The 17898-nt window shown below is 46.6% G+C and overlaps 1 protein-coding gene across 1 annotated transcript; it reads left to right on the top strand.

Moving 5' to 3' along the window:
- The first annotated feature begins 3528 nt into the window (after positions 1 to 3528).
- Positions 3529 to 8172, top strand: LOC123088030 (single-stranded DNA-binding protein WHY1, chloroplastic). Its single transcript, XM_044510176.1, has 6 exons — positions 3529 to 3990; positions 4085 to 4177; positions 5215 to 5309; positions 5921 to 5994; positions 6082 to 6170; positions 7672 to 8172. The coding sequence occupies exons 1-6, from the start codon at positions 3649 to 3651 to the stop codon at positions 7783 to 7785; spliced, it is 807 nt and encodes a 268-aa protein (XP_044366111.1). The 5' UTR covers positions 3529 to 3648; the 3' UTR covers positions 7786 to 8172.
- The last annotated feature ends 9726 nt before the right edge of the window (positions 8173 to 17898 follow it).

A 17898-nucleotide genomic window follows, 5' to 3' on the forward strand; every position in this document is an offset into this window, starting at 1 on the left:
CCATGAAGAACACACGGTCCCCATTGAAGCGAAGACAGAAGGAATGCTAGAATGGGTGCTAGAATTTGCATTCTCTTCATTTTACTTGTATCATGAAACTTGCAATCTATGTGGATTTGGACGCTTAAGTTTTCAGTGTAAGTATATGCCCTACCTTTTAATACCATCCTTTAAGAATAATGCTAAATACAGTGCTAGTAGGGAGCTTTGGGAATTCGTACTAATTGCGGGTACAATTAAGGTGCTAGTCAGAAGCACATCAAATATCCAAAAGACTATAAATAGTACCTCACTTAAAAAGGTCTGATCGGATATGGAATCAATTCTTCACCATTGCTTTGAGATTTTTAGTGTTAACCCTTATGCAAGCCAATAGAAGAACGCCTTTGCCGAGGCCAGATATCAAGAATCTATGTAATCACAACTTTTGAGCAGTGAAGAAATTGAGCATGAACAAGGAGAGCATCCAATGCAGGAATCGATAAGATCAATAAATGAAATACATACATGCCAGACTAACTTGCGGGAAAATAGTGAGGTTGACGGAGAGCATATGTCCAACACAATGACATGTGTTTATAAAAAGAAGAATGTAGGGAATAAGAGGAGGGGGATACTACCTTAACATGAATATAGTTACCCCTGGAGCTCATAAAAGTTTTACACGAAATAATAACGATGCAAAGCAATTGTCTATACTTCATACTGACAAGCAAGGAACATCAAAACACACAAATAATCATGATATTGCTTTTCATGAATCAATGTGTTAATTCAATGTTCCCGTTGCCAGAGTTTCGAAAGAATGTCGGTTCAACTCTTTTGAACGGCTTGAAAAATAAGTTGTCTCTTCCCAGCTTAGAAAAACAACCCGTACTCTAAATCTACTCTAGACTTTTAAATCAATTAATCCATAACTAGTTTAGAAGCCCTAAAGCATAAGAGAGGCAGCTTATAGGAAAATTTGGAGGGCTGGCTTATCTTTTAAGCCATGGGAAACTCCACCCAGCCCCCTGACCCGACCCGACCCGGCCTGAGAAAGCCCAACCCGATCTGGCCCAGTCTTGCCTGCAGGCCGGGCCTGGGCCTAAGTTTTGAGCCTGAAGACCGGGTCGGTCTTGGGCCTGGCATATTTGCATTTTAGGGAAGAGGCTCGACCCAAGGCCTGATGGGATTTTCCATCGATGGGCAGGGCCTAGGCTTAGGTTTTCTGCCACGGGCTTTATTAGGCCCAGCCCGGCCGGGCCCGACTTATGGCCATGTATCTCTACTCCTAATGGAGCAGTTGGTAGTCTCGCTTCCAGGTTTTTTTTTCGTCCCACCACTTTCGTCCGGTTTTTTTCCGTAGGTTAACCGTCGTAGATTTTTTTCGATGATGGTTTCTTATTCACTGGTTTATTTACCCCTCAGCTCTTTCCTTGCAAATCAGGACTTTCCAAACGTGCACGCAATCACGGATCTAAATTTACTAACTTATCCAAATCAACCGATACCTTCCATTATTGCAAATTTCTTTAGGAAACAAATAATAGATTTTAAGGAAACAAATAAAAGATTTTAAAGACACATCATACTTTACTAATAATCACTAAAAATCAAATCTAAATTAATTAACCTTACCTTAAATCACTCAATCACTTTAATTAGAAAACATTTTCTTTCCTAACTGCACCTCGTTAGTGTGCACATAACAATCCGAAGTAATTAGAGTCACATGATTGAATCCATTTATTTAGAGCGACATGATTGCGTTCCGGGATGAAGGCCATGATTTCGTCGAGGTCGTTGCTGCCTCCTACACTCAGGGTATGTCGCCGAGATCGAGGCGAGCATGAGGAGCTGTGGCCACCGCCATGGTCACCTCATCGCAGGGGATGGAGCACGCCGTCGGCCTACAGCTTGTGGAGATCAGTACTTTCCAAACGTGCACGCAATCACGGATTTAAATTTACTAACTTATCCAAATCAACCGATATCTTCCATTATTGCAAATTTCTTTAGGAAACAAATAATATATTTTAAGGAAACAAACAAAAGATTTTAAAGACGTATCGTACTTTACTAACAATCACTAAAAATCAAATCTAAATTGATTAAGCTTACCTTAAATCACTCAATCACTTTAATTAGAGAACATTTTCTTTCCTAACTGCACCCCGCTTAATGTGCACATAACAATCCGAAGTAATTAGAGTCACATGATTGAATCCATTTATTTAGAGCGACATGATTGCGTTCCGGGATGGAGGCCATGATTTCGTCGAGGTCGTTGCTGCCTCCTACACTCAGGGTGTGTCGCCAAGATCGAGGCGAGCATGAGGAGCTGTGGCCACCGCCATGGTCACCCCATCGCAGGGGATGGAGCACGCCGTCGGCCTACAGCTTTGTGGAGATCACTGTTGCTCTTCAGGTCGCGTGGTGACCGGATCTTGCCGATGTGTCCCTCCCCGACGACCTCCTCTTCGCCCGGTTGGCCGGCATGGATCTCGCCACTACTGCCCTCAACTTCTCTGCCTCGAGCTCGACGGTCAGCCACCATGGATCCCCCAGCTGGAGGGTCACGTGAACCAGCCGTCCTCCCATGCTGCAGCGGCGAGAAGGTGACATGGCTCTCCGTACACGAAGAGTGGAGTGTGGAGTTCGGTCAAGTACTTATATACTTGGCCTCTACTGCTGATCCATGTACATGGAGAAGAACAGACAACCGCTCATTCATGCTTCGTTCCACTCCTTTGCGCTACATTACTGGAGGTGACATTTTCCTATCTCTCTATGTTGTAACAAGCCTGTTGCCTGCATAGTTAATGGATTTTTTATTTAAATTTATCGCTGCTTAGTGCTTTGTTGCAATTGTTCACGCAAGATTCTTATATATAATCTGAGCGTATGTAGGCATACTTAGCTTTGCTATTCCATTTTTTTGGCGCATAGAAATAAGAGTATTGTCCAGGTTACGTATTCAATTGAGTATGGTATTTGGATTGCTATCAGAATGTCTTTTCTATGCATGTGATTTCTCACATCTGGTTATAATATTTGTGAAGACATGCATTGCACGTGCACTTGGAAGCGGGCCCGTGGCTCGCGCTGGACGGCGCCGACGCCGACCCGAGCCACCTCGTCCGCGTATTCTTGGAGCTGTGGCTGGTCGATTTACATGAAATTAATTCCCTCAGTTCTGGTGGCAAATATAATACACATAATCCATATTGTTATGCACTAGCGTGTATGTGTGAAATAGATGGATTATGGTCCCGTACCCAATAAGATGGATATGTGTGTGTTAGAGAGAGAGGGAGAGGGGGATAGAGAGTGAGGAAGACGGAGGGAGAGTGTGTGTCTGTGTGTGTGTGAGGATTTGATGGTAAAAAAGGTCGCCAATGTCGTAATATTGAACTCTTAAAGTTAATGTGGCCACGTTGCAACGTACGGGCGTTCTTCTAGTATTGTTAGGGTTTGTGTGGCAAGCGGGTCCACCTCTCCATGGCCCCAAGCCCCCAAAGACGATAACGTAACGGTCCGGATGTCACCGGCAGGCCTGGCCGCCCAAACCACGCCACAGGATAAACCCCTCCGGGACGAAACAGCCCCGTCTCGGCTCGGCCGTCCACACCCACCCACGCACCCGTCCCCTACCCGTTCGGCGAAATGCCGCCGCCGCTCTCCGTCTCGCACCCCTCGCCGCAGCCCCTCTCCCTCCTCCCGCGCCACGCCAGGGGCCCCCACCCCCACTCCATCGCCCTGGCCCAGCCCCTCTCCTCCAGGGCGCCGCCCGCCTCCGCCTGCTCCGTCGTCCCCGCGCGCCACTCCGACTACTTCGACCCCCGGGCCCCGCCGTCGCAGCGCGACGCCTACGGGCAGCCGCCGCTGGAGAGGGATCCGCCGGTTCCTGGGGGCCAGGCCGGGAGGGTGTTCGCCAGCTACAGCATCTACAAGGGCAAGGCCGCGCTGGCCTTCGACCCCAGGCCGCCGCAGTTCGTGCCGCTCGAAGTAGGTAGAGTGTGGCGCGCCATTGGGCGTCGTATGCTGCCGTGCTCTGTTGTTTTTGTTCAGTATTGATGGGTGTTTGGTTCGAAATTCGCAGTCTGGGGCGTACAAGGTGGCCAAGGAGGGGTTCGTGCTGCTCCAGTTCGCCCCCGCGGTGGGGCCTCGGCAGTATGATTGGACTCGCAAGCAGGTGATCATGGATTTTCCTCTGCCTTGTCCAATTTTCTGTTGAAATGCTCGTTCATTCCCGCGTCAAGTTAGAAACTTCCAAGATAAACTAGTTAGAGAAAGGTGTTGAGATTCACATTTTTTTTCAACACAAAGAAGCAAATGTTGGCATGTTGGAAGCTGATAACCTATCCATGCCATTTTGAGCTGACTCCTGACTGGATAGTTTCTTGGTTTGTAAGTTAATATTTCGAAATTGTGAGCATGTATTATAGGCTCTATTTGTTTGTCTGGTTTCTTTGTAAGATCTTCCGTACGCTCAGATGCTTTATGTCTGCAGTTACCAAAAACTAGTGTGAATGCACGTCTTAGCAGTATGGTGTGGTTCCGACAAAAGAAAAAAAAACATACATTAGTTTGAAAAATGAATTCCGAGCAAGAATTTATATTGTTGATGTACGCGAAATAAAGTTTAGAAATGTACTAATTGGCACAATACAACCACTACCCGGTGTCACCAAGAATTTTTCTAAAAAATAAGATGTACGTGGTGGAACCCACAAATTGTTTACTACTCCCTCCGTATTAAGACGCTTTTTGACACTACGATTGTGTCTTAAAACGTCTTATATTTTGATACAGAGGGAGTACAACTTTAGTTTCTCCTCCCGAACCATCTCTGGCATCGGCTCACAGCCTACACTTTCTTTTATTCATCACAACCTGACAATTGTAGCATGGCAGAGGAGGGCATATGTCTTCTTTTCTGAGAGGTAGATACGATGGTTCCAGAACCTAGTAGGTTCAGCTGTGAGCTACTGTTCATAGCGAATCCCTCTAACCTCAGCCGTTCGATTTAGGAGGGCAGTGGCTAGGATTGCTCTAGGTGCGATCCAACACTGCTACACTATATAGTACTTCCTCTGTAAAGAAATATAAGATCGTTGAGATTACTAAAGTAGTGATATAAACGATCTTATATTTCTTTACAGAGGGAGTAGTATAGATAAGCAAATCTATATTGTGTTCTTTACATGAACTTATTTGGTTGTGGTGCAGGTGTTCTCATTATCTGTCTGGGAGATGGGAACCTTGCTTACTCTTGGTCTAACAGATTCGTGCGAGTTCTTTCATGACCCTTTCAAGGGGAGGAGGTTAGTCTTGTGTGCTATATCTAACTACAAGCTCCTTCTACAGAAGCGTGTGAATAAAACATGTGTGGATCATTATCTTAAATGCAACCTTTTGTTATTGCTATGGGCATCCTCAGCGTGATTATTGCCCTATATTGCCAATCCAATTATTTAGAAAGACCTAAATATCAGCAATCAAATTTCTCCATTTCTGTGTATTTTGCATTGAAGTAAAATAGTCTTGGAACTTTACAGTGCACCTGATGCTTAGTAATTCCCTTGGCCTACCATATAGTTGAAATAGGATGGCAATATGAGAAGACGCTTTATTTTCTTCTTTTGATCAAGATTATTAATTGCCAAAAGGGAGACTTTGTTCAGGATACCATTGTGTTAACATGTCTGTCAAGCCAAAAAAGGTTGCTAGTTAATACAATGCTCTTTTACTGCAATGTTTGTAATAAAATTTTCCCAAAATTCATTATCTGTAGCATAACTTACCAGGGCTTCAGTAAATTTCATATTCTTATGTTATTTGTTTATATATTTTCTTTTGAAATATACCTGTGTATTTTACTTCTCGAATTGTGACTAAAATAGCCTTAATACTTACTATTGTTCTATACAAACAGCGATGAAGGTAAAGTGCGCAAAGTTCTAAAGGTTGAGCCAACACCAGATGGCAACGGTCGCTTTTTCAACCTCAGTATGTAGTCGCCATTGCTCTACTACAAATGCTACTTGCTTCTGAATCTATGTTCCCAAATTGATCTGATCATCGTTTTCCTTGTAGGTGTTCAAAACCGTCTTTTGAATGTTGATGAGAACATTTACATCCCTATAACCAAAGGAGAATATGCGGTCATTGTATCGACTTTCAATGTACGCATCATTATTCTGCTAGAGTCTTTTCTTTACCATTATTCAGTTATAGATCATTGAGGTAGTTTGAGCTAACTGCACGAATTATAGTTTGAACACCACTTGATTCTACTTCCATCAGAAATCACACTGTGTCCTAACATATGACATGGGCTATTTTCCGCCACGATTGTGTATGGAGGAGCATGTCAGCATGTAACAAACTGGCAGTAGATGTGTTTTGGTAACAACTAGATCTAAGAGCATCTCCAACAGGCGCGCAACGTGCCGCGCGCTAAAAACTACTTTGCCGCACGCGCTTCGCCTGGTTTTGCGCGGCCTGCAGTGCTGGCTCCAACAGCCGTGCTAAAATGCAGCGCGCGCGCGCCGCTCCAGCAGCGCGCAAAAAATAGTTCGGCACATAGTCTGCTTCTATGATACAAAATGCGTACATCTAGGCTTCTCCAGCGATATATTCATATATAGTTCTACTACGTCCACATAGCCTGCTTCTACGATACAAAAAAACTACCACTACTCGTTCTCCGACTCGGACTCTGCCTCGGTGATGTCCTCCGACGTCTGGGCATAGGCGTCAAGGAACCGCTCGTCGCGGGAGTCCCAGGACGACGCATCTCCTAGCGCCATGTTGTATTTAGCGACCGCCTTCCGTGTTCGCTTGTCCTCGCGATAGGCGGCTCGCTCCTTCCTCCTCTCCTCCCTCTCCGTCCTCCTCTCGGCGAAGAACTGTTCTTCGTTGATGATGTCTTGCGGGAAGCGTTGCCTCCACAGCGCCATGGCTTCCTCGTCCATCTCGGCCAGGCTAAGACGGCGCTCCCGCCTCCGGTGTTTGCGACGATCCTCGTCAGTGGTAAGCCGCGGGAAAGGCGCCAACTCCTGTGCCCGCTCTCACGTCGGTGAAGTTCATGTCCCAACGGGACCGCCGGAGGCGCCACGCCGCAGCGTCGTACGCGCGGGCGCCATCCTGGGCGGTGTCGAAGGTTCCGAGGCTGAGGCGCACGCCGCATCAAGGCGGAGTAGGTGCCGGACGGGCGCACGCGGACGCCGCGGTAGCCCGAACCTCCCCGGCGGCAAGGCGGCATGGTGGCGCGGTGGTGGCGTGTCGGCGGCGAGGAGGGAGAGCAGTGGAGAGAGTGAGAGAGAGCGGCAGATGGCGCTGCAGTTTTATAGGCGCGCGCGAAGCGGCGCGCCAAATCTAGCGCGCGAGCTGCCGCCTTTTCCCGCGTGCGCAATCGTTTCCCGCCACCGCTGGAGCGCGCGAAACCGGTTGGCGCGCGCTAAAAAGCAGTTTTACCGCGAGGGCGCGTCTTTTAGTGCGCCTCTTGGAGATGCTCTAATGTGTTATGCTTGCTGTATTTCTTCCTTTAGCCCACCATTTTGTGGTATATAATGAAGCGTGGGACCAATAGTAACATTTCGGTAGACAGGTTGCCCTTTTTAGGTAAATGCAAAAAACAAACCTGTTCCTTCATAATGTCTGAACACATTATTATATTTGCAGTACATCATACCGCACATCATGGGCTGGAGCACGTTTACAAATTCTATCAAGCCCGAGGAGTCGCAGCCATACAATAGGCCGCAGTCCTCTCCCGAATTGGAGTGGCGAAGGTGAAGAATGACAGCGCTCTCGGAGGGAGATGGCAGGAAGAATGATACTTTTGGTGGTGTTCCTTCCAGAAAAGAAATACTTGGTGGTGGTGTTTGGAAAGTATTTTGGTGCAAATTTGGCTGGTAATTTCTGGTTTAGTTATTAGGAAATTAATGTTTTTGGTTCTGCCATATTCGTTTGGTTTCTCATTACAGCAGGCTGGAGTTGTGTTAGTCAAATACCTAGTCCTCACTTCTTAATGCAGGAATGGCTTACATGAGACTTATTGTAGCAATTTTTGCCTGGGGGTATTGCAGTACCCCGTATGGATCATGGATACCTGCATTAGATACCCGAAGCTCTAAACCCTGAACTGTTTTGCATTTGCAATCCAAGTTGTTCATTTGCTAATTCTGAATTCAATATTGTGAACTGGTCATATACTGAAACTCGAGTCACATATTCCCAACATTTCTTGGGTCCTTATTGAGTAAGCTCTGTGCTACCCTGCTCTCAGATTTGCCTATTTGAAAATGTAAGACGTTTTTTGACACTACATTGTTTGTTTGTGATCCTCGTGAACCAAACCAGTATTTGTAATCCAAGATGGTTATCGTATTTCGATACTGGCAAAAGTCTATTTCAGAACAATCTCAAAGGAAACTTTATGACATACTTCTATTTCAGAACAATCTCAAAGGAAACTTTATGATATACTCCCTCCATACGGAATTACTTGTCACATAAATAAATGGATGTATCTAAATGTATTTCAGTTTTAGATACATTCATTTTTATCCATTGCTACAACAAGTTATTCCGGACGGAGGGAGTAGATTTTTTCACCTGCTGACGACGACAACAACAACAACAACAAAGCCTTTACCCCAAACAAGTTGGGGTAGGCTAGAGTTGAAACCCATAAGATCTCACGACCAACTCATGGCTCTGGCGCATGGATAGCAAGCTTCCACGCATTCCTATCCATAACTAGTTCTTTGGTGATACTCCAATCCTTCAAGTCTCTCTTAATGAACTCCTCCCATGTCAAATTCGGTCTACCCCGACCTCTCTTACATTCTCCGCACGCTTTAGCCGTCCGCTATGCACTGGAACTTCTGGAGATCTGCGCTGAATATGCCCAAACTATCTCAGACAATGTTGGATAAGCTTCTCTTCAATTGGTGCTACCCCAACTCTATCTCGTATATTATCATTTCAGACTCTATCCTTCCTTGTGTGGCCACACACATCCATCTCAACATACGCATCTCCGCCACACCTAACTGTTGAACATATCGCCTTTTAGTCGGCCAACACTCAGCGCCATACAACATTGCGGGTCGAACAACCGTCCTGTAGAACTTGCCTTTTAGCTTTTGTGGCACTCTCTTGTCACAGAGAATGCCAGAAGCTTGGCGCCACTTCATCCATCCGGCTTTGATTCGATGGTTCAGATCTCATCCTCTTGCATCACTGACCCCAAATATTGAAGGTGTTCTTTTGAGGTACCACCTGCCCATCAAGGCTAACCTCCTCCTCCTCACACACCTAGTAGTACTGAAACTGCACATCATGTACTCGGTTTTAGTTCTACTAAGCCTAAACCCTTTCGATTCCAAGGTTTGTCTTTATAACTCTAACTTCCTATTTACCCCTGTCCGACTATCGTCAACTAGCACCACATCATCCGCAAAGAGCGTACACCATGGGATATATCCTTGTATACCCCTTGTGACCTCATCCATCACCTAAGGCAAAAAGATAAGGGCTCAAAGCTGACCCCTGATGCAGTCCTATCTTAATCGGGAAGTCATCAGTGTCGACATCACTTGTTCGAATGATTGCCACAACATTATTGTACATGTCCTTGATGAGGGTAATGTACTTTGTTGGGACTTTGTGTTTCTTCAAGGCCCACCACATGACATTCCGCGGTATCTTATCGTATGCCTTCTCCAAGTCAATGAACACCATATGCAAGTCCTTCTTTAACTCCCTGTATATCTCCATAAGTTGTCGTACCAAGAAAATGGCTTCCATGGTCGACCTCCCAGGCATGAAACCAAACTGATTTTTGGTCATGCTTGTCATTCTTCTTAAGCGGTGCTCAATGACTCAACCATAGCTTCATTGTATGGCTCATCAGCTTAATTCTATGGTAATTAGTACAACTCTGAACATCCCCCTCGTTCTTGAAGATTGGTACTAATATACTCCGTCTCCATTCTTCTGGCATCTTGTTTGCCCGAAAATGAGGCTGAAAAGGTTGGTTAGCCATACTATCACTATGTCCCCGAGGCCTTTTCACACCTCAATGGGGATACAATCAGGGCCCATTACCTTGCCTCCTTTCATTCTTTTTAAAGCCTCCTTGACCTCAGGCTCCTGGATTCGCCACACGAAACGCATGTTGGGCTCATCAAAGGAGTCGTCCAGTTCAATGGTAGAACTCTCCTTCTCTCCATTGAACAGCTTGTCGAAGTACTCCCGCCATCTATGCTTAATCTCCTCGTCCTTCACCTAGAGTTGATCTGCTTCGTCCTTGATGCATTTGACTTTGTCAATATCCCTCGTCTTCCTCTCTCGGATCTTGGCCATCTTATAGATGTCCCTTTCACCTTCGTGCCTAACCATTGGTAGAGGTCCTCATATGCCCGACCCCTCGCTTCACTGGCAGCTCGCTTTTGCGGCCTTCTTTACCATCTTGTACTTCTCTATGTTGTCCGCACTCCTATCCAGGTACATGCGTATGAAGCAATCTTTCTTCTCTTTAATCGCCTTCTGGAAAACATCATTCCACCACCAGGTATCCTTATCTTTGCTTCTCCTCCCCTTGGACACTCCAAACTCATCCGAGACCACCTTACGAATGCAAGTCGCCATCTTCATCCACACATTGTCTGCATCCCCTCCTTCCTCCCATGGGCCCCCCTTAATGACCCTCTCCTTGAACGCTTGAGCTACCTCCCCGTTGAGCTTCCACCACTTTGTTCTAGCGACTTTGGCACGCTTATCCCGCTTGACACGAATCCGAAAGAGAAAGTCAGCAACCACCAGCTTATGCTGAGGTACAACACTCTCTTCATGTATCACCTTACAGTCTAGGCACGCACGCCTATCTTCTCTTCTCGAGAGGATGAAATCAATCTGGCTAGAGTGTTGTCCACTACTAAAAGTCACCAAATGTGATTCTCTCTTTCTAAAGAGGGTGTTAGCTACAATCATGTCGTGGTGAAATGATCTAGATGACGACTGGAGGGGGGGTGAATAGGAGTTTTAAAACTTTTACGGATTTGGCTTTATCCTAATGCGGAATTAAACTAACAGATACTTTTCAAGCACAAATCCTAAATATGCTAGGCTCAACTAAGTTCACCAACAACCTACGCTAAACAAGATAGACAATTAAGCAAACTAGCAAGCACAAACTATATCACAAGATATGGAAATGAAGGAACAACTAAGCAATTCAACTATCACAAGATATATCAATATGGGCAAGTATGAATTGCAGAAAGTAAAGGGTGTGGGTATGAGATAACCACAAGTGAGTCGGGGACGCGGATTTATCCCGAAGTTCACACTCGTGAGAGTGCTAATCTCTGTTAGAGCGGTGCCATAGCCAAAGCTCCGGGGCGTCACCAAGTGACTCACCGTATTCTCCCTTTCGAGTCACCCCCAACGGATGAGCCTCGATTCACTCGGGGTTGGTCTTGAAGGCGACCACCACACCTTTACAAACTTCTCCGGAGCACACCACAACCACGGAAGCTTCCGGAGGAACTTGACCACCTAGGCCACTTCAACACCCTTCCCCGGAGCACACCACAAAAGGAAGCTTCCGAGGGAACCTTGGCCATATAGGCCTCTTCACAATCTTCTCAATGTATCACCAAACCGTCTAGGAGGCTAAGCCTCCAAGAGTAACAAACTCACGGGCTCTCACTCGAACAAATTGATGCGGGGAGCTCAGACCGATGCAACAAATGCAATGCAAGGTCAAGCAACAAATGCTCAACTCACTCTCTCAATCTCACAAGATGCAACTCAAGAAAGTGGGAGATTGAAGAGAGGGGATGCAATGGAGGAAATCAACAAATGACTCCAAGATCCATCCACAAATCACCCTTCACTTAGAAGGGAGATAGGGGTTTGGGAGAGGTGGTAAGAGGCTCAAAATGATGTTTAGAATGTGAATAAACAACCCCCAAACCGGTGGGAGGAAGGGCTCTTTTATAGCCAACTTCCAAAACTAGCCGTTGGGGCTCCAACGGACACTTCCTGGACACCCCGTGCCCATGGGGGTTTAGACCCCGTGCCCACGGGGTCCCGTGCGCACGGTACAGGCCCGTGCGCACGGGGCCCCGTGCCCACGGGGGTCAAAACCCCCGTGTCCACGGGGTACCCAGAACAGCCTGCAGCAGCCCACTAAAACAGTGATAACTTTGGCATACGGACTCCGAATTCGATGATCTTGGGCTCGTTTTGAAGCTATGGAAAAGCCCAAGGTCCTCACATAGAGGACCACCAAAGATCAACAATAAATAATGATGCAAGTAATGCAAAGGTTTGAGCTCTCTACATGCGACATGATCAAGCTACTTGCCCGAGAGTCCCTCTTGATAGTACGGCTATCAAAGATATAATCCGGTCTCCCTCCAAGCACCATGAGACCGGCAAAACTAGGAAAACCTAGCTAAGGTATACCTTTGCCTTGCATATTCAACTTGAGCTTGGTGATGACTCCAATTCTTGTCTCAAGTTGGAATCCCTTTCTTGTCCACAACCACTTGGTGAAGATGCTTGAATTGATTCCTCATATTGCAATGAGGGAAGCCTTAACTTAAGCCCATCTTCACATGAGCACTATCATGATGTGGACCGCAAGATTCAAAGCATATAACCTCCGGCTTCTCATCTTGCACTTGGACTCCTCGAACCCGATGACCATCACCACTTGATGTCATCCACACATAGGCTACTTGAGATCTTTCCTTTTGATGCAAGCCCACGAGAAACACCTAACCCACATAGACATACCAAACACATAGCATGGGTTAGGTAACAAAGCACAATTCACAATTACTTACCATACCACTAGATCACTTGATCTCACGTGGTACAATGTTTGTGCTTTGAGAGTTGACCACTTAGATATAATCTTTGAGCTTCATCTTGGTCAACCAACATCTTTACTCGAAGCTCCATCTTGGTTTATTGAAAGCCACGATGAACTCTTCATTTCCCTTCATTGCTTCAAGACTATATCACCAAAGACTCTTCCGGACCATATCAAGTTCCACTATGAATATCATCTTGGTCACCACTTGCCCTTCTAAAAACTCCATCACAATCTCTTGAGAGGCATAATGAATTCGTCACTCTAGTTGCTTGCTTCAAGACTTGATCAACCGAAACCCAACACATGAGCTCACCATGATCTTGTCTTGAGACCATAACTTGAATTCTTCTCTTTGATTATTCTCTCAAGCCTTGATCCTCAGAAGCCCAAATATATCAATCTTTGAGATCCTCCAATGCACTCCATCATGAACATAATTAGATTAGGCATTGAAACCAATCTTGATGGCTTCAATAGAAGTACCCGAAGACCAACTTGAAACCTCACTGGATATGGGATCTCGAGAGCCAACACCTAGGCCAAGTAAGCATGGGGTATCCAGAGAGTTGACACTCGACCCCGTGCGCACGGTACAAGCCCGTGTGCACGGGGTATCCAGAGAAGGATACCATGAGGACTTCTTCAGATACTTTGATGGCAGACTTCACAAAACAGCCAAATGCACTTCAAGCATCACTATGGAACATATCTTCATATAAGATTCAATGCACTTGATGCTCCATAGGAATTGTCATTTAGTACCAAAGCATAGGGCAAATATATCTTCATATATATATATGGACTTCATCCTTGATTCCGTCCAATATCCTTGAGGCACTATCTTCATATATATGGACTTCATCCTTGATTCCGTCCAATATCCTTGAGGCACTATCTATGGACAAAACCTTCAAATATATCTCACTGAAAACATTAGTCCATAGAGATTGTCATTTAATTACCAAAACCACACTTAGGGGCTACATGCCCTTTCAATCTCCCCCATTTTGGTAATTGATGACAATCTCAACAAGAGGGTTTATATAATGAATTTAAAACAAGTATGCAATCTATCCGAGAATAAATTGTATACTTGAGGTGGTTTTGATAGCTTCAAACATCACAAAGATAGTTGATGTTATCAAAACCAGTTGTACTAGCATCGAAATACTACACAAGACTTTGATGCTAGTAGAACCACAATATATAGAGCAAACTCCCCCACAATATATGCACAGGAAATAACTTGGAGGAGTTTCCTCTATATACACATCCATGCAATGGGCAAGCACAACAAAAGTAGATAAGCATGAATGACAGGAACCAACCCACTTCACCTAAACCCTCTAAACTTCTCCCCCATTGGCAACAAGTGCCAAAATGGAAGAAAAATCTAGACGGCCAATATAGTATGAGTTCCTCCTTAATTTGTGCATTTCTCATATTATGAGTGGAATCAAATGCACATATCCAGTTAAGAACAAACGAAGAAATTCACACTATATCGAGCATCCATAGAATGCACCAAAATGATATGACAAAAGAATCAAACATTCAAAGGATCCAAATGTCAGGACCCCGACTCGATGTCACATTGATCTAGCCGGTAACACCTCATATCACTTTGCGGCCTCACGCACGGTATCCCCACGGGTGTCGCCTTACCTTTGCCCGGGACCGTTTGCGCCTTTTGGCTCACGTATATGATAGTGTCGCTAGCATCCATATGATAAGGAGCCCGGGCTGACATGACTAGTCGTAAACCCAAAGTGGCACAGACTTACAGGGACAGGCATCCATGACCCAGCTTCGAACGTGTCGGTCATCAGCAAGTGGGTCCGGGCTGTAGCACTGGGCTAGCAGGACTCCGGTAAACCGGGCTGTAGCGGGCTAACAGGACTCCGGTACTCAATGCGTGACATTTCCCCGAAGGGACAGACACAGGAACGAAGGACACATGCCGGCCAGCCTAAGTGTTCCAGAGCAGTAGCAAGCTACCATGGCTCAGCGGTAACACTAGGAGACATTTCCCGGTAAGAGAGGCTACTAAAGATAAACAACTAGATAGTCAGATCCCACACATACCAAGCATTTCAATCATACACACAATATGCTCGATATGTGCAAATACAACGAAGCATCACAACATGACTCTACGACACAAGTACTTTATTTAAGGCTCAGGGAGCCATACATAACATACACAAAGGAACGGGCCTCACGACCCAACATTCAAGTCATACAGTCATACAAACCAGCAGCGGAAGTAACTTGTCTGAGTACAGACAACTAGTAAAATAAAAGAGGCTTGGAAAGCCTAGCTATACTACGTGGTTCTTCATAAGCTCAGGATCACCACCTGGGCCTTTAGCCTACTCGTTGATGTCAACGTCTACGTAGAACCCATCAGAAGGGGTTGCAGCGTCTTCTGTAAAATGTAAATTATAGCAACATGAGTACAAAGGTACTCAGCAAGACTTACATCAGATCCTACATACATGCATATTGTCAAGAAGGGTTGGTGGAGTTATTGCAGCAAGCCAGCTTTGACTCTTGGCTAGACTATCCTACGATACCTCAACTTGAAATGGTTTTGCGCACACGAGTCCACTACTCACCACTCCAATACACTACCGAGGATCCGCCTCCGTCTTCCTACGGAAGAGCCATCCTCGGCACTCACACTTATCTTGAGGCTTTTAGTAGTTTCCATTTACTTGTCTATGAACTGTATAGGCAACCAAGTAGTCCTTTACCGCGGACGCGGCTATTCGAATAGATCATGATAACCCTGCAGGGGTGTACTTCTTCATACATGTTTCCACCACTTAGCGTCTGCACACGACATGTGCTCGGCAGACTTCAAGCGAAAGCCGACGTGGGTGTAGACCACGACCTACCTAAACACTTAAGCCTCTAGTCCAGGTTTATCGCCTATCCAGGTTCCATCCGCAGGGAGTCCGGCCGAGGTTTCCCATACGGCCCCGAATGATGTGAACAGGGTTCCCGAGATACCTAACGGGTATTCGGTACACCCGGCCACGTACCTACCGCATCACAGCCCACCCCTACGGTCAGCGCTGTCCACGGCCTCCAGTAGGCTACAAACACCAGAAACTACTTGCAACTCCTGGACAGAGAGCTAGGGTGAATAAGAAGTCGAGCGGGGTCATATTTCAGGGCCCAATGCGTGGTAGTAGCTATATCTTAAATCGCACATACAGATCTCAGTGCTTAAGGTCGGCTTCAATGAAACAACCCACCATGTACTCCTACATGGCCTCTCATCGATACCTTTACCAAATCGGGTTCGCACACCACTCTCATTACCGACATAACCATTTCACTCTAGCCCATCACCCAAATGAACCAGACCTGACACGACTCTAGGCATAGCAGGCATAGCAAGGTAGGAACAACACATACATATGGCTCAATCAACTCCTACACATGCTAGTGGGTTTCATCTAGTTACTGTGGCAATGACAGGTCATGCAGAGGAAATGGGTTCAACTATCGTAGCACACAACAGTTTGAAACGCGTTGTCTTAATGCAGTAAAAGAGAGCAGGAGCGGGACCATGGGTTTGTATCGATATGATCAAATGGTTGGTTGCTTGCCTGATGGTTCGATGCACTGATACGGTTCTTCGTTAGGGTAATCACGGTACTCCTCGGAGGCAGAACCTGTCGCAAAGGACACCGATACACATCCATCACCAAACAATGTGCAACAATATGATGCATGCATGAAACAAGGCAACATGAGTGTGTTGGGCTAATGCAACTAAGACCAGAAGGGTTTGAACCAATTTGAATCAAAGATTCAAATTTGAAACTCAAACATGGCCTTTTAAAGTGCTTTTCCTTGTTCTGCATTAAACATCAAGTTAACTTGTTTAGTCATGCATGAAAATAGTACAAATGGATAGATTGGATTTTTCTGATCATTTTTCATATATAATTTGTCTGATTTGGAGTTACAGAATAAAAGTTATGAATTTTTGAAGTTTAAATTATATTCTGGAATTTCCTGATTTAATTTAAATCTAGAAATATATATATTGCGCCAACATGACGTCAGCACGACGTCAGCGGTCAACTGCGGCTGGCTGGGGTCAAACCTGACGTGTGGGGTCCACACGTCAGTGACAGGGGGTTTAACAGAGGTTAGTTAATCCTAATTAAGAGTTAGTGGCGCTGGGGCCCACTGGTCAGTGTCAGGGGGGTTAATTAACAGCGATTAGCACTAAGCTAACCACCTGGCCGATGGGGCCCACGCGTTAGTGACTCTGGGGGGGGTCAAACCCAGGTCGAAAAAGTCAAACCCGCCGGCGGTTAGTCGCCGGCGAGGTCCACGACGTACATGTGCCCCGGGTTTCCTCTGTGGTGCTCCAAACGGCGTGCGGCTAGGTGCGTTGGAAAGCTAGCTCGATGGCGCGTCGGGCGGTGGCCGTGGCTGGGCCTGGGGTGGCCGGAGTCGACGGCGGCGAGCTCGGCTGCGGCCGCCGGGGTTCGGTCGTGCACGGAAACGTGGTTGGAGCTTGAAGGCGAGCGAAGCGAGGCGCTAGGGATGCTCTACGGGGCCTTACGAACTTGTTGAACTCGCTGGGGTGACCAAATGGTCACCGGAGCTGCGTCGACGGCGAGCTCGGCGACGGCGGAGGTTCGGCCGTGGTGGGAAACGGAGTTACGGCGCGGGAACGAGGGGGAGAAGAGAGGGAAACGGTGGCGTAGCTCACCGCGGTTGCAGCGGGCGTCGAAGCGGGCTCGGGGACGCACTGGAGACGGCGAATCGACGACGATGGTGGTCGGAGCCCGAGGAGGAAGACGATGGCGACGGCGGCTCCACAGGGCGTCCGGCGTCTTGTGGCTTGACGAAGAGCTTCAGGGCGAGGGGGTGGAGCTCCTGCGTGAGTCGGGAAGGCGAGGGGAGGCCGGTAGCGGCGGCTATGGCGAACGGCGGCGATGGGTGCGTTCGGACACGGGAGAGAGAGAGCGAGGGAGAGGAGA

Source organism: Triticum aestivum, chromosome 4A (genome assembly GCF_018294505.1).
Source record: "Triticum aestivum cultivar Chinese Spring chromosome 4A, IWGSC CS RefSeq v2.1, whole genome shotgun sequence".
Classification (NCBI taxonomy): Eukaryota; Viridiplantae; Streptophyta; class Magnoliopsida; order Poales; family Poaceae; genus Triticum; species Triticum aestivum.

Coding starts and splice junctions, on each gene's coding strand:
- LOC123088030 (XM_044510176.1), top strand. CDS start 3,649: ATGCCGCCGCCGCTCTCCGTCTCGCACCCCTCGCCGCAGCCCCTCTCC. Junction 4,178..5,214: donor ATGATTGGACTCGCAAGCAG/GTGATCATGGAT, acceptor GTTGTGGTGCAG/GTGTTCTCATTATCTGTCTG. Junction 5,995..6,081: donor CGGTCGCTTTTTCAACCTCA/GTATGTAGTCGC, acceptor TTTTCCTTGTAG/GTGTTCAAAACCGTCTTTTG.